Raw genomic sequence first — 20,264 nt, forward strand, 5'->3', positions numbered from 1 at the left:
TATAAAAGAATATTATTCCTTTGATATAAGCTCAGTATCACACACAGATTATGTTAGCTAATAATCCTCCGAGAGGTGTCGATTGTTTTGTGACGAAATTTTTATGTTTTGATAAAAAAGTATATAGAAACGAAGAAGTGTACCCATTTTGGATTATCATGAAACAGGGACGAAGGTGTGAAAGGTCTAGTAAGAAGTTCATTTTGCTGGTAAATATAATTTGACGTATGAAGCAAAAATCGTGCACTTTCCATTCGTATGTAAAACTCGTCAGTCTCTGTTTTGATTTTATTACCACACCTTCTAAAAGTGTGTCACGAAGTGATTAGTGTGATATAAAATTCAGAAATTGAGGAAAAGCACTTGCTATATTAGCTTCAGAATGAGTTTGTTAAAACAACTACGACAATTACTTCGGCGATTAAACCATTTTCAAATAGGAGAATGGCCGAAATAAAAATAAATAAATTAATAATTTTTCAGTAAATTCATTGTCAATAAATAATACACCAAGTGCTTTTCATCAATTTCTGAACTGAAGTCTGATGACATAATAATTCGAAATAGCCGTACGTAATAAGATTATAAGAAATGCGTTTTGCTGATGGGTCTATTTGCATTTGAAAAATGTTAAGATAAGTCGTTGGGGAAATTAAAATACGATATAGTGGGGCATGGATCCCCAGATTTGCCAATTCCTTTTTTACTGTCCAATTATCTGTAATCACGTTTATAATAAGTTGTTACAAAACAAGAACGTTTCACCTGGCTATTCGTTTAAATGTTCGACAACTGTTTCGACTTAATAAACAATCGTTTTAGGAGTGCAGCTTATTAAGTCTAAACAATTGTCGAGTGTTTAAATAAATAGATAAATTAATAATCATTTGAAACATTTCATTGTTTTGCGTTTTCCTTAGCTATTACATAGTAAGATAAAAACGTATCTTATTTCTCCAAAAATTTGGTTTTGATTGATAGGTCAATAAATAATCGAAATATGTGTTTCATTTATGTTACCTACGATATTCTTTTGTGTGCCATCTTGAAGAGTCTTAACAATAAAATGCAACGGACGGAGAATCTATTCAGAAAAATTTCAGTTGAAAAAACACGTCGATACGTGTTACATCATACACTCTATATTCTTATCCTTTTCAAGGATCTGATAAATATATATATATATATAAGTATCTCATACGTAAGCAGTTAATGCATTTATAGGTACGTAGGTATTTATTCCAAAATTACAATAAGAAAAAAGTTGGATACGTTTTTGGGAAGAGTAAAATAGAATAAAAAATAAGAAGGTATTATTATTAGCATTATTAACTTAAAGGTTTGTGTTTTACGACACTCTGTTGTACATTGTATGAATGTGTAATATCACAATGATACAGAAAGGTCCTGAGGCGTACAACCAGAATGAAGGTAAAAGCAATTGTAACAAAGATTCTTTGAGCCATTCTTCAGTGACAAACAGAAAAGTATAATAGAGAGGTACGGATTTTGTNTAAAAGTGGTAGCATTTCAGGTGGTAATAAAACAAGTCTTTCCAGGTGAGGACGTCTCATTTGCCTACAAACTGATTTCCGTAATATTAAGCATCAAATTTCGGTAAATATTGCGAAACCAACAGTACTTATGTAGGTACACAAAAGAACTGCTACCATCTTGTCCGCAACGATTAATCAAATGGGGCATTTACATCTGGGATTAATTCAATATAAGTTTTGCTTATTTGTTTTGTCGTTTAAGAATGCGCATAGGAGTGCGATACTTGCGATTAGTTTCAGAGGTAGAAAATATAGGCAGACTTACGTATACTTCGTTCATACCTTCTACTTATCCAATCCTTCAGCGCCGCATTAATCATAAAAATGATGAGAAGCAGCAGTAGGAACGTTAAGTAGGCAGATACCCAGCTAGTTTGTACTTAGTTTTTTGTTTTCTTTTTCAGTTTACATCGCCGCTATAGGTAAATTTTTAGCTGAGGATTTTAACGAATGCAATAATAATTCACCTCGCATTCAATCTTTCTGAAAAGCTCAGTGTTCCGATCCCGTATTGCGGCGCCTCTTGTTCATCCCTCGTCCTCTACATCTACATAATAACGGCATCATCATCATCCCCATCTCATCCTGTCCCGTCGTCCCATTCCATCTCCAATTATTATTTGCACGAAACCTCGAACCGATCCTTTCTTTTCCTTGGTTCTCATCAACTCTCATCACAATTATACATTTCTCAAGTACGCACACTGACGATGGTGGTACAAATATACGAAATGAAGGCATCTGTGTATATATCTCGTCGTCCTTTTGAGAGGAGCGTCTTTTTGTTCGAAAGGACGCTGACGCTGACACCGATGCTGATGCTGCTTCTATTTGTCGATATAGTAGGGCGTCGCGGCGTTTCGTCCCTCTCCCTTCTGGCCATCCGCGTCCGTTCGTCCTTCCCCGCGAAAAATGACATCTCATGCCCGACATGCAAACACTCGACAATCGCGACAAACCAATCGCGTCGCCTGGAAATGACGTCACCATCATGGCAGCTAATGCAATGAAAGACCCCCGGGGGGGTTCGTTCCCTTTTAATCTGCCCCATCTTGCTCTTCAACCCCTGTTACGTCTACCACACTACCCATACGTACGTACGTACGTACGTATCCATGTTACGTTAAAACGTATGATGAATTGTTGTGTTGGCCTATTGTTGGCTTCTAAATGCGTACAACTAGGCATGTGTGTGTATGTGTATGTATGTGAAAGTAGCTCTGCCATAATTTAGCCCCAAGCTAGGGGACGATAGGTAGGTGGGTATATGTACCCATGTATGTATGTATATGCTCAGTGCTCATATCTAGATCGAGAACGTATTTTAATATGAGGGTCGCGAAAAGGGTGCCAAGATTGCCCGCCATGAACGCTTTTCTCCTGAGGATGCAGAAGTGGGTTTCATAAGAGGGTAGATCTATTTCACTTAACGTCAGCCAACGTTTCACAATTATCCGCTAATGTTTGCCATTAAGCTTCTTCTTTCTTTTTTTTTCTTGAATTAAATTGAATAAAACTGAATGAAAAAATGAAAAATTCCAAGCATCGACTTGTCAACATTACTTTTAAAAAAAGGATCACAAATAAATTTTTCAACATGAATCGTAGTTGGTACAAGTTTACCTTCAATCCTTTCGAATTATTGTAGAAAGTTTGTAAGATTATATTTTGTTTTGAATTTGACGATAACTAACTTTATATTGTAAGTCTGAGAAAGGATTACAAAATCCAGCACAAGGACAACGCTTTACGTTATTATTATTTTAAACATCGAACAAACCACATCGCATATATACAGAGATATATGCACGTTGGGTTGTTTTTCTTCTGTTGAATCAAAACCAAACCAGAACAAGTACAACCGCCCTTCCGAGAGGGTGAGCGTGGTGTATACACTATACACGTCGTTCACTTGACGGGATACAATAATGAGAATTTTAATCAGACTTAGAGTCGCCTCGGGCAGTTTCCACAACGGAAAGCACCCTTAACTTAACAGGGATGGAGTAGTGAGATGGAGAAGCTTTTGTATACACGCATAGGTATATACGTATGTCAAATACAACATAGACGATTTTCATATTTTTTTTCTACTGCGTACAGGAATATTATTTTGAAAGTTGTTCGAAAGCATATACATTCTCTTCTGAGACAAGAAATATTACGGTGTGTCATTCAAAATATCGCTGCATAGCTTCAAGAACGAAAAAATATTAGTAAACAAAGAACACACCCATTTTGCCTCGCCAAGGGCTTAAATTTAATATAGCACAAGTGCCTACATTAGACCGTTTCGAAAAAAAATTGAAATAATTAGACACCCGTTATAATTTAAGCCATTATAGTATTAATATTTGAGGCACGGATTCATAGGAATGGCAATAAATGCAATTGCTTCCCCATGACTCACACGAACCATATCTGTATAACATCACTATTTAGACTTGTTTTTCGTTAATAAAATGAGTATAAATTGTCAGGATAATGCGTCACATTTAAAAATTCGTAGCTGTCGTTTGCATTGTTAAGAGAGCATCTGATGTTGAAAGTGTTAGGCAGACTTTAAGAAGTCAAATTTTTGCTTTGAAATTATACAGATTACTAACATCGATTCATTGTTATTGCCTTGTTATTTTTGTAATTGTTTAATTAGAACGAATTCTTTGGAAGATAGATAAAATGTAGATCGGCCACAGGTCAATGTGAATATAGATGTACGATGCACATTCTTTTATAGGAAATTTATTAATAGGTACTTTGCAAAAAAAGACCATTGATAATTTATTTTATAAGTTATTCGTGGTTAAAGTTTAAATTATATGAAAATTACTTACGAAACAACTAGACTTACTATTGTATAGGTAAACTGTTTTCTGAAACATTTCAAGTGGCATACCTAAAATCACGTCATTCAATTAAGTTTCAACTGAAGCATAAATAGCAAATTTACCTTTTACTTAAAAAAGGAAACTTTTAAAATGGGATTAATTGTGTCACATTCATTAAAGTAATTATCTTAAAGACGTACATTTAGCTAAGTTATTTTTTAATATTTAAGATTAGAGTACCAAAAATTGAATGATATGATTTTATAACGATTGAAAAGGTGCTTTACAAAAAAAAACACATATTTTGTGATATAAGTTTAGTGTAGTTTCGCTCTTAATCTCGAACACTTTTACGTCACTTTAACTTTAACCTACTTGAATAGCTTTTAAAATATGTGGTTGAGTTATTATCTGGAAATTTTGACAAAGCTTAATACATCGGACGAAGGACGAAAATTACCTATACAATGAGTACCTACATGCCTACAACTATTAATTATAATATATAGATAAAAATATTACTTATACCCCAGCAGCTCAACTTTGAGCTGACATGAAAAGACTTTGATAATAATAGTTAGAATAGAGTACCTAACCAAATAGCGACAAACGCATATGTTCCATTTCCTGTTCAAAAGTTGGTTCATAAAGGATAATAAATCCATCATAACATAAATAACTGCCAATTATGACACACGAAACAAACGTTAATAAAACTAAAAAGAAAATAATAATACAAATAGAAACGGGAAGTCTGTAGGTAAGACGAAGGAGAATTTAAATAATGGCGGATCGGGTTACACCGGAAGTCGCTTAACAATATGGCAGCACTTCCAGCGGCAGCCATTTGCAAGCCGCCTGGTTCGTAAACAATAGAACGCGGCTTGCTCTGTGAAATTAACACTGGGGTGGCGGCACTTTGAATTTCGGGCGGCTGCCATTATATTTATAATGGCTAATTCAACTGTTCCGTTTTCCTCAGCTAATTACCCATGTAATTGGGAAGGTGGTAGATTAAATCTTTCGCTTGTTTCTTTATTTATTTACGTTAGCTACCTGCCTGGTCCTTATAAAACCGAAACCAATCTAATACTAATACTCATATTATGTACTGGTACCTATTTAATTTTTACTATGCTAATTAAAATATCACTATAATTCAAAAGCAATTGACAAATCAATTAAGCTGCTGTACCTAGTTATCATGTTTACCAAGTATGTCAACCCTTTTACTTTTGCATAAATCAACGACATAAGGGCTTTCGAAATAGCTCGACGTTTAATTAAGAAGTGTAATCTTGATTAACGTTATCACGATCTTTGCTTTTGTTTTCACAAGTGCAGAATAAAAACGATAATATACAAGGCCTTTGAAGTGCTTACCGGATTTCCGGTATTAGGTATTTGCCTATTATCCGAATGCAATATTTTTTATTTATTCACAAGCACAAATTAGAGTTAACATTTGTTGATTTTATAAACCTAATACTCGACATGTTTTACAAATATCAAGATTAAAACGAAACAGATGAGAGAGACACACACACCTAAATGATAATACCTACATGATGCAAAATTAATTCAACGAAAAAACAATTTCACGTAAAAAAGAACAAGAGGGACACCTTTTTGGTATATGTTAGGTACAATTAGGTTTTTCGAATATTACGTTTTAATTTTAGAATCATTTAAATCAACTTTTGCCATGTTAGGAAAAAAAATATTTTGAAATTTTAAATGGCAAAATTTTCTCTCGAATGTACTCACACATATCTAAGAGTTTAGGCGCTCCAAGGGGGTGACTGACGCGGGGGTGAAGAGAAACGGCGCGTCTCTGGCGTCGTGTATACACCGAAGGGTGGGAAGTCTGACACGGACCGTTTCGATCTTCGCCAAGGGTGCCGTTTGTAACCATGGAAACTCCGAGCATAGTATCGCCATTGGAAAAGTACAGGGACGGACTCAAATTATCGCAACGGTTGCAAAATTTTTCGCAAAAACAATTAATATTAGTTTTAGTGAGAACGAGCACGTTGAAACAAGTTCGGTAAAAAGTCTATCAATTTTCATTTTAATCGTGCATTTGCTTAAGTAATTTTTATGTGTTATTTAAACTGGACTCAATAAACTCATAGGATATTAAAAATGTCTTCTATAGAAGCAGATGTAATGTTTTTTTTTTACGGAAAGATCGGCTAATAATATAATTAATTAAATAAACAAAAATTATGCGAGTTTAGGCAATACTTGTAGGCGAAACCGATATCGCAATATAAATATACGAAAGCAGAGGGTGGATGGAAAACGTTCCCTTTTACTATTTAGTTCGCCCTTTTAAAAGAGCCGATCAGCATTAAGGCAAGTTCATTAGTAACTCCCCAGAGAAGGGCTTAGGGAGCCATGATAAGGGTTGCGTAATGAAATACAGAATTAAATGGGATTTGCTTAGAGTAGAGATTTTAGAAATGACTCGTCCGCGTGATTAAATGCGAAAAAAGATTTGTTACACTGCCATACGATATGTACCTACATTAAATAAGGAAGGAATATGAGTGAAATTTAATGAAAAAAGGATGAATGCAGAATTTTCGATAAACACTTCATGACTTCATTATTTTTAGGAAAATTTTCTAATGAAAAATGCAATCCTGACGATTTTCCTTCAATCTAAATCTTATTCTCACTGTTTTGGACATTTTTAGACTTTTCTGAATGAGAGTTATTGAGAAGAAGAATATTGTTGGTGATAGGTACTTTATTTGAAACTCCATATACTTAATTGTAATAATCTGTAATTCACGATTGAGATGGCTTTTTCTGGTGGAAGAATCGATTAATACGCGTTTTCAATGGACACCCCATCAAATGATGACCTCGAACACAATTTTTCTACGTTTGTTCTCATCAGTTAACCCAGCAATAAGACGAATTTAGCATCGATTTTTTTAGGCGTTAAAGGATAAAGGATTGCCTTTTACAAGCTCATTCCTAATATAAAATTGTCCCATCAACTACACTTTTAATAAGTTATTAATTGATTAAAAAGTTGGACAAAAAACAGAACTCAAAAAGGGAAAAAATACAAACTATTATATAATATTACCTACATATAAATACACGACAAAAAAATTTTGGGCTTCGACGGGGCAAATTAAATTAAGTACTGTTAGGAAAAGATATTTTAATGATTAAAAAGTGTTTTTCTTTTATTTCGTAATTTAGGTAATACTATGTTTTGTGAAAATGCAATTGACGACTTATCAAAGATACGTATTAATTAAAAAGACCGCTAACTTCTGAAATTAGGTACCTAGTAAAATCAAAACTGAACTTTTCAAGTTCGCAGATCAATTTTTAATCAGGCTACAGCTTAATATTACACTTGATATTCGAAATTTGTATTGTTCACTAGAAACAACGCCCACAGCAGACAAACAGATAACGAGGTGATTCCATACATAAATATACGCCTACAGGTATCTATTAATTATTTATTAGTTGTCATTTTAATGTAAATCGTAAACTAATTGTTCTTTTGTTTATAAAAAATGGCAAAACTTTCTCACCCACCACGTAGTTAAGTATTAAGCATTACAATTCAGCAGTGCAATATTTGAGTTTATTTCCCTCTTTCTCCAGCGTTACCACCATCCTATCTACCACCTTTTCCGCCCCCAACCCAGCCACTCACTTAATTTTCCCTCGGAGTTCTTCATTTTCTATTTTGTTCCACGCGCATCGTGCATTTTCTGCCGCCATGGTCTCATTTTCACCCGAGAGTAAATCCCGAGGGATGAGCTTGACTAATTTACCAAAACAGAGCCGGAGTTACCTACTTATTAATATTGATGAGTTTTCAAAAAAAACATCAATACAAGCGATTTTATCAACAAATGTGTTATTACGACGGCGACGATGGCAAAATAGTTTCGATTGTATTGCAATTAATAATAGAAGTATTTTAAAGAACCTTTAATCCGCGGCTTGGAGCCAAAAAGGCCAACGTTAAAACTTTCACATTTGAGGAAATTACCCTTTAAATTTTTAGTAATAATGCTTTTAAGTACAGGTTAACTGGAGTCCACGCTTACTACTACCTTTGGTTCGGCATTTAACAATACGATACGCTTGAACAGAATGATATTAAAAATGTGAATGAATTCATAATGACATTGGCTACCATTACCATTTATAGATCGGGTGTTGCTTGAATTTGACATTGGTTAAGCATATAATATTATTGCAATGTCAAATCGGTAAAAGCTTTCCCGGCCAGTACGTGGACTGATGCTGTTCTGACTCGGGTCTGAAGGCCGTAGTCGGTCGGAGTTGCTTCCTAACGTTTCGCTAGAACGAGTGACGAGCTTATTTAGAGATCCTTCTCCTTCTCCCATACTGGATGTGAAGAAGCTTGCGAAACGTTAGGAAGCAACTTCAATCGACGACGAATCAGGACGGCATCAGTTTATTGTAATGTTGTCGATTATTTATGAAAAAATTACTCGATTTTAATAATAAGGTATGTATAATAATCGACAATTATTGTGTTAATAATAATAAAATGGCTTTTATTTTGTCAGCGTGGTATAGCGGCGCCGCTGGCCAGAAAAGCGTCGGGACGGTCGCCGTCGCTGTGGGACGCTTAAGAGTAAACATTGATCTTGAGATGCGGCACGTTGATTGGGCCTTCCGACACCTGGGTGTTGCCAGGCAACAGCCTCTAGCGATCTCCCCGTTGCTAGGTGACAGGCGTCCTTCTTAACCCTCGACACGGCGCTCGCTACAACCCCCCATAGCCAACAAACAACGGCCGATATTGCATATTACATACACACACGTGTAGCTGGCTTTTTTTATTTTTATTCGAATGTTTACCCACGTACGAGAAGAAAATGTTTTGTGTTTCATCGGTTAAGTTTTTTCGATATGCACCTAACAATCAACACAAAATTAAATCAGTTTGGGGTAATCCCACAAACTGAACAATGTGTGCAAAAAGAAATGAACTAAGAGGAGTCACGGAGCCCGACCCTTTTCATTTAGATACCTGTAAATGGGATTTAATAAAATAAAATAGAATGAAAATTAATAAGTAGTTAATTTTAGGTAAATAGGAAAATTGTAAACAAAGAATGTATTTATAATAAACAAAACAAACATTTTTATTGAAGAAATACTTACAAAATATAATAAAACGTAAACTTTTATTTACCTACCTACCGGTTGTAATTAATTACCACCTAATAAATTTAAAGGATCATCCAAAACTGGCCTAGCCTCATTATCTAACTTTTTTATTGAATTTTTACTTATTCGGTTTGCTACTCTTGCCTTTGCACCTGAAAAGAATTAGTGTTAGAAATTGAAGAACCAATCCATGGAAAAATTTTACGAAGCCACGTCCAAATTTTTATTTAGGTACTTACAGTTTTTAGTCAAGACGTACACTACAATATTACCATTCACCTGATTAAGTTATCATTCATACAAAATCTAACCTGATTGATTTTTTTCCGTCGACTTATCTGCACCGTCGTTACGTTTTGGTTTCCACGTGGCAAATAAATCATCATCATCATCTGAATCCTCACCAAAGAGATCTTTCCGAGACTCCGCTTTCTTTTCAGTTCTACTCTTTATTGATATACTATCAGAAACCTTAAAAATGTCATCGCTATCAGTAGTAAATTCCGTTTCGTTTTTGATTTTAAAAAAGTCACTTCCATCGTCGAGAGCACTTTCTGTTTTTTGTTTTTCGTTAATTTTCAGTTTCGATGTAGAAAACAATTCAGAATCTGATTCAGACTCGCTCGAACCGAACAATCGTTCCGTTTTGGACGTCGATATTTCTTCAAGTGTACCTTTTTTTGGTCTAGTTGTTACTGATTCAGTTTTTCGTTGTAATGAATCTGAGGAAGTTTTGGTATCGTTTCCTTCAGGCAAACTGATCGTGTAATTCGAATCAGTGTTGAGCAAATATTGTTGGCGTCCCTTTCTCGTCGAAGGGCGTCTTTGAACCGGAGCCCTGACACGATTCTAAAAAATCTCCAGTTAAATTAGTCTGTAGGTATAATAATAAGCGAAATCATTTTACTTTTGTAACACTATCCAAGGTTTTAATATTGGCATCAACCTCGTCGTCAAAACTAATAGAAGACCTTTGAGGCGAGGCGTGCTCCTGTTCCTCCCTTCCCTCTTCCTGTTTTAGTTTTTGTTCGCTTTCGATTAATTTTGGAGTATTAGCTGCAGTACTTTCTATTACGTTTATTAATGTTTCACTTTTCTTTTTTTGGGCGCCGGATGGTAAAAGAGCATTAACATTAATATTTAGCGAATGTTTGAGCTTTCCGGGTAATTTTTGAGGATCTAAAATAGTTTTATACATTTTCAGCAATATACAATTTTTTGAACTCTCATAAACTTACTGGTTCCAGACAACGAAGAAACACTTTCTACCGTTTCTTCTTCAGAACTTTTTAAATTACTAGTTTTCGGCGTATTTTCTCTTATTTCCCGTTTTACTGCCGCTTCACTGAATAGTGTATCATCAACGTCTGCGATTTTACCTTGTTCATTTTCGTCGTGATGATTGTCTAAGGTCGGAAACAACGACGGTGGTTCGTCAGACATGAACAATCCTAACTTGTAAGGCTGTATTTCGGGCATTTTTTCAAACATGTCCTCAAATAAATTGTTATCAGATGTCACATCCCAGTCATCATCCAACTCCGGTGGGGAGTTGCTAAACAAACTATTTTTCGACGGCGGAATGTCTTTAATATTTGAGTTTTGTTCTTCGTCAAACTCGTTATTGTCTGGTTCCTTTTCCATATTGCTCGTAATATTCTCGTCTACATGCGAGGAAATGTTATCGACAAATGGTTCATTAGAAAATAATTGTTCTGAATCGTTTTTGATTTCACCAGGCCAGATGTCATTAAAAATTATTTTATCGTTTTGACTGGTTTGGTCTGTGGACTCAGAAATTTTACCGTCAATGTTATTCGATTTCAACTCGTCTTGCGAAAATAGATCATCAAAATCATCATTCACGTCATCAAACAGACTCAGAGCTGATGGTTTAGAAGTAGTTGACTTTTCAAAAGCCACTTCTCTTTTACTTTCGATTATAGACGGAGGAAAATGAGCATCATTTGAGTTTGTCAACGAAGGCGAAGCAGAATTGGAAGAATTGATTAACGAATTTGACGAAATGTTTTCCTTTAAATCACTCTTCGAGTTTTCTATTGAACTTGCGTCGTCGGAAATAGTACTAAATAAATTTGAAGTAAATTTCTTTGTTTCAATATTTGAAAATAAGTCATCGTCAAATAAATCATTCGCGTTGTCGTTGAATATATCAATCGTTTCTTTCAAATTATTATTATCCTTTTTTGTTGGATCACTTTCGCTAGTGGAGATATTTGAAGGCGATGTATCTTTCTCGTTATTAATTAAATTATCGTTTTTAGTTGACGATGAACTGCCTATAACGGGCTTCTAAAAAGAATGCGTAAAATTTTAAAACCAGAATTGAAACAATAATCGTGTAAAAATGACCCACTTTAGCATTGATATTTGGCGGCTCGCCACTGAAAAAAGGAACGGTGATATTTTTTTGTCCGATCAACAACGGCTTTTTATTGTTTACAACAGGATTTGTATTAAAAATATCATCGCTATCTTCATCATCGTCATCGAATAAATCAAGAGCTTTCTAAAATGTAGCGAGACAAACAATTATTTTTAAACCCACTGAGGAACACAGTAAGTACCTATACCTTATTATTGTTTATATTTTCTTTTCTATTTTCATTGACCATTTTATTCTGAATTTCCACGTTGTTATTTTCATTGATTTTATTATCAGAAGCTAAAATATAAAAACGCCTATTGAAGATTCGACAGAAACACCGCATTATTAATGACTAATCTTACGTTTAATTTTAACTGGATTGTTAGACCACAACGAATTGCTGTCGTCAAGATCGTCGAAGAGATCGTTTGTTTTTACCTTTGCAGAATTAAATATATCGTCATCGTCACCGTTGTCTAGAGGAGGAGGTTCCTCGGGAAACATATTTTCTATAGATTAAACACTTGATTGTAGTACGACAAACAAACAAAAACAAAAAATGCTAAACGAACGAACATACTGTATTTATATGGCGCGGCAACTTTTTGAATCGGCCTCGTATTGACGACAGGCTCTTCGATATTTCTGTTATGATCAAAAATATCTCCTAATTTTGCAGCCAATTGATCGGCGAAGGTACTGTTGGCAATAGGAGTCTAAAATTTATAATAAGAATGCCGAAAGAGTAGGTGCTACATAAACATGTTAAAATATATAATATATTCTTGCACATTTATTATTTAAACGAATGAAATACGTGGAGCCATGGCATTTGTACCTGCGAAGAAAACGAATTCTTATCACTATCCTCCGTCATAACGTCCGAACCTTTTTTTATTTCATCAGAAGTGGTGGTGGGCAAAGGAATATGACTTTTATTAAATTCAATTTCTGAACTTGTTTCTGATGTACCAAGCACCTTTGAACAGATTTATTAGAAAATGTGACAAATTTGCAAAACGATTCCAAACAAACATAACATCATGGACGCCGCCAAAATTATTTCCAACTACATACAACTTCATATTTATGCAAGACGTGAAAATTCAGCCCCTTGCTACCCCCTGGCGGCGCTCATGAATATATATATATATATATTTCTACCTGAGGTCTATAAACGGGTAAAGTATCTTCAGAATCGCTACAGCTTTCTTTGTTTGAAACCATTTCGCATTCGCTTTCGCTAGATGTTTCTTCTAAAAGGCCAACATGCCAATATTTATGCCATTCTTCGGTCCCGATTACGTACGGCAGCGGCCTATCTGAATAAGGATCTTTGGCTCTTAAACTAAAACTGAAACTGCCGCATTTATAATAAAGGTTTAATTTGATAAAAGAATTAATGCGCTAACCGTGGAAAATCTATTTCATCCTCGCTATCGCTACCTGGAACTTCTACTTTATCAAAATATTTATCAATCACTTCGACACCCTTTAGTATTACATTTTTCATAGTTTTTAGTTTATCGTTTTCTGTTAAATTCTGGCTGTCGTCCTTAAATTTAAAAAGTTCATTTAACAAACAACTAAGATGGCTAAATTTTTTAACATCACCTTTTTGACGCCCTCTTGAGGTTGAAGAGTCTCATCATCCTCATACACTCTGCTTTCAATAAACTGAGTGTTGTGTAAACTTTGAAATCTGTTCTGAATGACATTAAATTTTACATGAGTGTTATTTAATTCATCCAGTAATGAACTAAGTTTTTCCTTAGTCTTACTTGCATTACCAATTAATTCCTTAAATGTTAAATAAACTCAGCAAGATCAAGTTTCATTCAAAAATGGACCACAAACAAGCATAAGTACCTCTGAGAATTTTTCAAGATGATGTAAAAGACCGACATCTTTAGCTAAATTCCATGAATCAGCGCACTTTATAATGTCTTCAGTGGACGAAAACGTACACTCTGACATTTTTTTAAAAGTATTTATTCAGGCCTTAGTTATGTTATTTAGCTACGCCACTGGAGAAAACAAATCAAACAAATCATTGAAAGTTTCATAACGTCAGAGATTATTTATTATTTTAAATAGAAATTTAGATCATTCAATTGCCCAAACAGATAAATTGTCTAATTAATTCGCAAACAAACAGAATTTAATTAAAAAATACACTTAAAAAAGTAAACAATAACCTCAAAGTTTAACTTACTCAATTCACCCTTAGAAACGTTTACTTGAACAAAGGACAAACTTTTCACTGGTATTATAATCTCAATAATTTAATAAAAACAAACCAAAAACATACTGATAACCATATCATATAAATAAATATATGTCGTAAATGGTATACCCGATTTTCATGTCCGCCCTAAGCTGGAAATGCTGAAGCAAGAAACTACGTACTGTCAACCGCCATAGGCGCTGCGCTTGTTACTTCTTTACGTACTTCAACATCGGTTTGTATTGAAAATAAGCGACTGTAAAGAAATGTATCGCTTAAATTACCATTAAAAAGGTGTTTTAACTGATTTTAACTATTTTGGAATGGAATCTATCTCTTATTTAAAGTACTATCAGTATAATGTCCTCAGCACGCCTATGTGTTTTACCCACAGCTGACGTTGTAACCCTAGTCATATCCGATATTTATGGTTTCACAACTTAGCGTTTTAAGGGATGTCCCAGGGCATGCTTCAGATATAGGAATCTTACATTTTCTGTTCACACCGCTAGGAGATTATACAGTATGAATATGCTATACTGTACGATTAGAAATAAGGCGACTAAATTATTTTTTTGCTGGAAATTTTTATTTACTTCTTTCAGAAATGTTAATAATAATAATATTGCTACCTATCTATCATCGTCTCTTTAGTTTACTTGCGATTAATTTTTTAATTATATAAAAAGGCAAAAATATACCCAAAAAAATGTCGATGTAGTAGTATTCAAAAAATGTCATGTCAGAAGCGTGGGATCTTAGTTGCTTGGCACCGTTATGTCGGATGACATATTCGATCCAATAAATCGCTGTATCCATTGCAGACAATGGGCGGTCTTTAAATTGAATTGAAAGCTGCTTTGCTGTCTCTCTGTACCTTAAAGTACTCGCAATTAGCAAACCAAGAAAATAGTACGATATATGTGCTCTTACTTAGGGTTTTCCAAAAGCTCCTTTAAGACATTCAATATTTCTTCTTTGCTCATGTCTATAAAAGATATTTCTAAAGCAGATCCTTTAAGGACTAAATTTTTAGCATTAAGTGTTTGATCTCCAAAAAATGGCATTTCTAAGATTGGTACACCACAAAAGACACTTTCTTGAGTACCCATTAAACCCGCATGGGAAATAAACAGTACTACGTTAGGGTGGCCTTTTAAAATTTCGAAATTAATTTCGTAAGGTCATAAACGTATCTACATCTACCTATGATAAAATTCTAAAGTTCTTACACAGAATGTCAATTTGCGGAGTCCACGATTTAAAAATCACATTTGGAGAAATAATGACTGAGTCTGGAATTTTAGACTTATCCCCTTTTACCAAAAATTTATAATCGCTCAACAGAGAAAAGGTACTAAAAAGAACTTTTAAACCGTCCAAAGGGAGAGTTTGCAGCATTAGTAGCGAACCAAAACTCATATAAACAACGCCCTTGTACTTATCTTCTAAGCTCATCACGGTTTTGTAACTCTAAAAAATAGTTTGATGACGGAAATAAAAGAAAAAACGAATCAAAACAGAAGAAATGCGCTTTTTACATCTGTCAATGGTCGAGGATCATTAATGTGCAATCCACCCACTTCAATGACGTTTGGTACCCAAGGTCTTGCCGGATTTATACTGAAATGACTATTTACCATGTGCAAACTTGAATATCTGCTTATTAATTCGGTTAAATGTGGAGTATCTTCTCCAAAAAATTGTTTTACATAATAATCCGATGGTTCGATTGATTTTTTGTAATAACTAAAAGGAAATTGTAATTATACAAAACTGTATCTACCCCAATATCGAAATGATCAGTGATTCTTATAGGTGTTATCGTATATTAAATATTAATACGGTCGGCGAAAAGTATGGTGTATTCTATATACATTTTGTGTGTGGAGACTAACCCTGTATATGTATGTTTATATGAATGTTATATCATACAATTATGCAACTTTTCGTGGAAAAAGATCGTCCCAACATTTTGTTGAAAATATTCAGAAAGAAGCATGCACGTCATAAAAATAATAAAGACGAAACGTTATTACTGTTTTGGCCTTAAGAGGGATGAAAGAAAAATCCGTTTTATAGATAGTTAGATATAAAAAACAATGTTTTTCTTTGTATCTAAAGACATGCTTGCTACGCACAATTTTAATTTTGCCGGCCCCACTAATAGATAAATACTTGGGTAATTAGTTTTTGCATGTAAATACATACTAGATTTTTGTGTAAAAGGAGTTCCATATATTCCAAAACTTTTCGACCAAACTCATGTTGGTTGTGTACGGTAGAAAATAAGAGGGTATATACGTGGGTTCTTCGGGATTGCCGAATCTACTATTGCCCCACGGTTGATTTACGCTAGTCGTTAAAGTAACAACGGGTACGTCGAAATGATGCGCAAAACCAAACATACAATCTGTACCAAATATTTCCGTTATTATTAGATCGTATTTCTTTTTTGTGTTCTTTAACTTCAGAGTTAAGGGATGTTTAAATGCATTCTCGCATATGTTTGTACCGCACATTCCCGTGATGATATTCATCATGGTAGTTGTGGTTGTGTCTTTGACTAGTTCGAACGAAAAATTTCCCACTAAATTTGGCAACGACCCTTTTAAACTTATGTCGGTGTATCTGCAATAAATTCAGTACCTACATACAAGAAATAATTTTATTTCGACATACCTAGGAACTGGCTTTTCCCGTGGAAAATGACTCAAAACATCAAGTTCGTGACCTCGCCTGGCCAATTCCATGTATAATCTTTCAAACATTACAAAATGACTCTTTCCATCGAAAGGATTTAAGCCTAAAATTCGAAAACAAGCGCATTTCGCGAAAAACAGGAAAAATAACAGAAACGAAAAACATTTCATTTTGTTGTTAGAGTAGTGCTGTAGTGATGTAATAACATAACACTCACATGAAACGACTTGGAAAATTATTATGAAACGGAATAAACATGACTAAACAAAATCTATCCAATGTTTAATTTTTTTCCTTATCTGAATTAACATTCTTCTTATATACATGTGTACGTACGTACACACTTATTATATACTTATAAATATCTATCTATTATACCTATAATGTGTTCGGACTTAGCCTGTCTTGGTCGTTAGCCTGAGGTTGCTAAAGATTTCGAAATTTCTACAGCAGTAGGTACTGCTGGAGGACTAGTAAATAAGAAAAACAGGTACAGGTACACATCAGTTACTTTACTAAACTGTTTATGTGCGATCTTCATTCGTAAAAATTCCTAAAAGTCTCACGTGAATTTCCGGAATTTGTTCGTAGAATAAGGATCAAGAACGAGTTGTTCTTTATGCGAATAAATAATATGTTGGTTATTCTGTTTCCGTACGCTCAGTTCTATGCAATGCCTACTGTAAACAAGATTAACGAAAATATTGCAAAATACATATGCAATTGGGGAAGAATTCGGCTTTCAGCCTGCTCTGCGTTTTTCGAGCCGGTCCTGTTTATACAGTCTGACTAAAGTACTGCAACGAATGTTGAATTTTACCCTTCTCGCATGCGAACAAAATCGTACAAAAAATCAGTACCTACATACTTTTAAGAAAATTTAACCAGTAAAAGAACCGACGATTACAAGTTTTCCAATCCTGATTGTACTTACAATTACAATAACGCAAAATAAAAATTAATTTCGACTTAAAATTAATTAATCATAAGAAAAAGCAGACTCCATATGAGTAGGTAATTGTTTATTTTTAAATACAATTGTTGAGTAAAGTTGAAGTTTCAAAACAATTGCGCTCTTTTCGTTAGAGGCTTTGCATTCTTTTTCTCGACTGGCTTTAAAATTTGAAAGCTACACATTAAATTTTCGTCAATGGTCATAATTGCTCCTGCATTGTCAAACTCCTCTAAAAAAAAATATCGGTTATTTATTTGTCACGTACCTACCCACTTAATTCACCACTTAGGTAATTAATTCGAATTACCTACCACAATAATTTGGCGCGCTGAATATGGTTAAAAGTTGTCGTTTTGAAAAAAATTCGTACCCGTCTTCGACCACTTGGTGCCCTCTACATATTAAGTCGTAACCGTTCTTCTGAAGAAAACGATTTACGACCTAAAACATTTAATTCATATTTTTGTCAGCTAATCAAGCATTCAATCAATTTTCGTACATCTGTTCCGAATGTAAAGCTTACACCCCGATCGTTTTCACTCCATCCGTTTTGTTCTTTATCCGGGTCTGACCAAAGCAAATCGCACAACAAACCCTTATCTGGTACATCGGTAGGCCTAAGTATTCGTCGGATTTGTTCTACATTTTGTAGATCTGGGCTTAATCCTGTATTTAATAAAAATAAGTTGCATTTATTTTTTATACAAATTTTGTTATTTACTACTTATGCATAATGTCAGTAAAGTATGAATAATCAATGAAATTATATTATTTTATTATTATATTTAACAAATCTTACCGCCATGACAACAAAAAATCTTATCGTCAATTGTCGCTGCTACTGGCAAACAGTTAAAACAATCAGTAAATATTTTCCATACTTTAATGTTATAACTAAAAAATAAAAAGGAAACACACAAAACTTTCTCTGCACCTTAGTTAGTTAACGTAAAATCTATAAAATGGAATGTCATATGACAAATCAGTTGCAGGCTTTGTATACGTTGTAATAAATTAACAAACTTTTCCATTGTTTTGCAACATTTCTTTCAACAGAAGTGTGAAAGAACGAAACAGTTATAGAACATGACTTACCGCCTTTTGCATTCGTCATAAAACCCGTAAATTCTACTAATCGATTCACATTCGTGGTTTCCCCTCAACATGAAAAAGTTTTCAGGATATTTAATTTTATATGCGAAAAGCAAACAAATTGTTTCAATCGATTGCCTCCCCCTGTCAACATAATCTCCTAGAAATAAATAATTGGACTGGGGTGGGAAACCCCCGAATTCAAATATGCGAAGCAAATCTTGAAACTGTCCGTGAATGTCTCCTAAAATAAATAACTACATTTTACGAAATACTAATCTAATTAAATTATCAAACAATTAAGTATATTAATTTAAGTGGAGCTGTTTTTTTTTTTTTCATAAAAATTACGAAACTCACCGCAAACCTTTAGAGGAGCTTCCAATTCTAAAAGCACAGGCTGTGTTAAGAAAAGGGGCCTGACCTTATGACATAATTTTATGATTTCACTTTCGCTTAAATTGACCGTCTTCTTTTTTGCACCCCTTGCTTCAAACGTAAATAGTTTATCGCACTAATATAGTACTAATCATTTTTTATCATTACCTGACACAAGTTTTTTGATAACGTTATCAACGTCTAAAACTGAATCCATTTTCCTATTGCACTTGAATATTTTACAGAACATCTACTTAACAAATGGTATTTTTGATCATTATAAATAAGTGCAAAATAAACAGAGCCTCGTCTGGGACCGCACTCCTAATTTGCACCTTTAAACAAACAACGCCTTCACAATTAAACTATCCACCAAACATTTACAACATCGTTAATCTAATAAAACCCATATGTTTTCTCGCGCCGTGTTTGTTACAGTCAAACCAACCGTTAAAAACTCTCGTAAATACTTATTATGCACCTTATCGGTTGATATGCTGCGATAAGGAATGATACAAATACAAATTATTAGTTCAACAAGCTTTGTCAAGTATTTAGAACAATCTCAAGTAGGATAAGAAAGTCCAAGTGCAACCAACGAAATGGTACCATTTGAAAAAGAGATATGTACGTAGGTAGGTACATGAGTATTCTCTTACATTTATTTAAACGATTGTATTCGATGTTTCAAAAAGTATACGATAAATATTAATTGCTAAAATTTAAAATTATTTGATTAGTAAAATGTCCTGTCCCTGTTGATTTTTCTAGGGGGACCCAGGTGCCATTTCTATTATATACTTTTACGTGCACAAAACATGTAACTGTTTCAATAAACTATTTTTCTATAAGGACTTTCAATAAAAACAAGAATGTGAGAGCTTTGGAGTTAAAAATGGGTAGACAGAGTAAAATTCTGGATACAAAAATCAAAAATCTAACACTACTA

General features: G+C 34.1%; 3 protein-coding genes across 6 annotated transcripts; all 3 read right to left on the reverse strand.

Annotated features, from left to right (window-relative positions):
- Window positions 1-9,567: 9,567 nt before the first annotated feature.
- On the reverse strand, window positions 9,568-14,448 carry LOC108734542 (WASH complex subunit 2). 2 transcript variants are annotated; one of them, XM_018466147.2, is made up of 14 exons: window positions 14,176-14,448; window positions 13,830-13,987; window positions 13,575-13,760; window positions 13,373-13,515; window positions 13,125-13,320; window positions 12,799-12,939; window positions 12,541-12,676; window positions 12,323-12,469; window positions 12,166-12,257; window positions 11,949-12,101; window positions 10,810-11,884; window positions 10,479-10,750; window positions 9,883-10,420; window positions 9,568-9,723 (listed from the first exon to the last, which is right to left on the reverse strand). In XM_018466147.2, the coding sequence occupies exons 2-14, from the start codon at window positions 13,935-13,937 to the stop codon at window positions 9,614-9,616; spliced, it is 3,297 nt and encodes a 1,098-aa protein (XP_018321649.1). In that variant the 5' UTR covers window positions 13,938-13,987; window positions 14,176-14,448; the 3' UTR covers window positions 9,568-9,613. The 2 variants fall into 2 exon arrangements, with proteins under 2 accessions (XP_018321649.1, XP_018321650.1); XM_018466148.2 differs by having other exon boundaries at window positions 13,125-13,314; window positions 14,176-14,442.
- Window positions 14,449-14,754: 306 nt separating this feature from the next.
- LOC108734544 (UDP-glucuronosyltransferase 2B20) lies at window positions 14,755-17,200 on the reverse strand. Of its 2 annotated transcripts, none has more exons than XM_018466154.2 (6): window positions 16,870-17,200; window positions 16,399-16,818; window positions 15,729-15,936; window positions 15,420-15,660; window positions 15,121-15,175; window positions 14,755-15,064 (listed from the first exon to the last, which is right to left on the reverse strand). In XM_018466154.2, exons 1-6 carry the CDS (start codon window positions 17,058-17,060, stop codon window positions 14,827-14,829), a joined length of 1,353 nt encoding a protein of 450 aa, XP_018321656.1. In that variant the 5' UTR covers window positions 17,061-17,200; the 3' UTR covers window positions 14,755-14,826. The 2 variants fall into 2 exon arrangements, with proteins under 2 accessions (XP_018321656.1, XP_018321655.1); XM_018466153.2 differs by having other exon boundaries at window positions 15,121-15,340; window positions 16,870-17,192.
- A 695-nt stretch (window positions 17,201-17,895) lies between these two features.
- LOC108734545 (serine/threonine-protein phosphatase alpha-2 isoform-like) lies at window positions 17,896-19,802 on the reverse strand. 2 transcript variants are annotated; one of them, XM_018466156.1, is made up of 7 exons: window positions 19,484-19,802; window positions 19,298-19,324; window positions 18,941-19,181; window positions 18,645-18,739; window positions 18,345-18,511; window positions 18,157-18,286; window positions 17,896-18,074 (listed from the first exon to the last, which is right to left on the reverse strand). In XM_018466156.1, exons 1-7 carry the CDS (start codon window positions 19,563-19,565, stop codon window positions 17,950-17,952), a joined length of 867 nt encoding a protein of 288 aa, XP_018321658.1. In that variant the 5' UTR covers window positions 19,566-19,802; the 3' UTR covers window positions 17,896-17,949. The 2 variants fall into 2 exon arrangements, with proteins under 2 accessions (XP_018321658.1, XP_018321657.1); XM_018466155.1 differs by having other exon boundaries at window positions 19,298-19,426; window positions 19,484-19,800.
- Window positions 19,803-20,264: the final 462 nt, after the last annotated feature.

Source organism: Agrilus planipennis, unplaced genomic scaffold (genome assembly GCF_000699045.2).
Source record: "Agrilus planipennis isolate EAB-ADULT unplaced genomic scaffold, Apla_2.0 scaffold62, whole genome shotgun sequence".
Taxonomy (NCBI): Eukaryota; Metazoa; Arthropoda; class Insecta; order Coleoptera; family Buprestidae; genus Agrilus; species Agrilus planipennis.

What these genes read in the sequence shown, in the direction of transcription:
- LOC108734544 (XM_018466153.2), bottom strand. Translation starts at nt 17,060, where the DNA reads ATGAAATGTTTTTCGTTTCTGTTATTTTTCCTGTTTTTCGCGAAATGC. An exon ending in TCCGCAAATTGACATTCTGT is followed by an intron (nt 15,341 to 15,419) that starts GTAAGAACTTTA and finishes AAATTTTAAAAG; the next exon opens with GCCACCCTAACGTAGTACTG. An exon ending in GAGCTTTTGGAAAACCCTAA is followed by an intron (nt 15,065 to 15,120) that starts GTAAGAGCACAT and finishes GAGTACTTTAAG; the next exon opens with GTACAGAGAGACAGCAAAGC.
- LOC108734542 (XM_018466147.2), bottom strand. Translation starts at nt 13,937, where the DNA reads ATGTCAGAGTGTACGTTTTCGTCCACTGAAGACATTATAAAGTGCGCT. An exon ending in CAATCCAGTTAAAATTAAAC is followed by an intron (nt 12,258 to 12,322) that starts GTAAGATTAGTC and finishes TTTATATTTTAG; the next exon opens with CTTCTGATAATAAAATCAAT. An exon ending in CGCCAAATATCAATGCTAAA is followed by an intron (nt 11,885 to 11,948) that starts GTGGGTCATTTT and finishes CATTCTTTTTAG; the next exon opens with AAGCCCGTTATAGGCAGTTC.
- LOC108734545 (XM_018466155.1), bottom strand. Translation starts at nt 19,565, where the DNA reads ATGTTCTGTAAAATATTCAAGTGCAATAGGAAAATGGATTCAGTTTTA. An exon ending in TATCAAAAAACTTGTGTCAG is followed by an intron (nt 19,427 to 19,483) that starts GTAATGATAAAA and finishes TTACGTTTGAAG; the next exon opens with CAAGGGGTGCAAAAAAGAAG. An exon ending in CAGCGCGCCAAATTATTGTG is followed by an intron (nt 18,075 to 18,156) that starts GTAGGTAATTCG and finishes ATTTTTTTTTAG; the next exon opens with AGGAGTTTGACAATGCAGGA.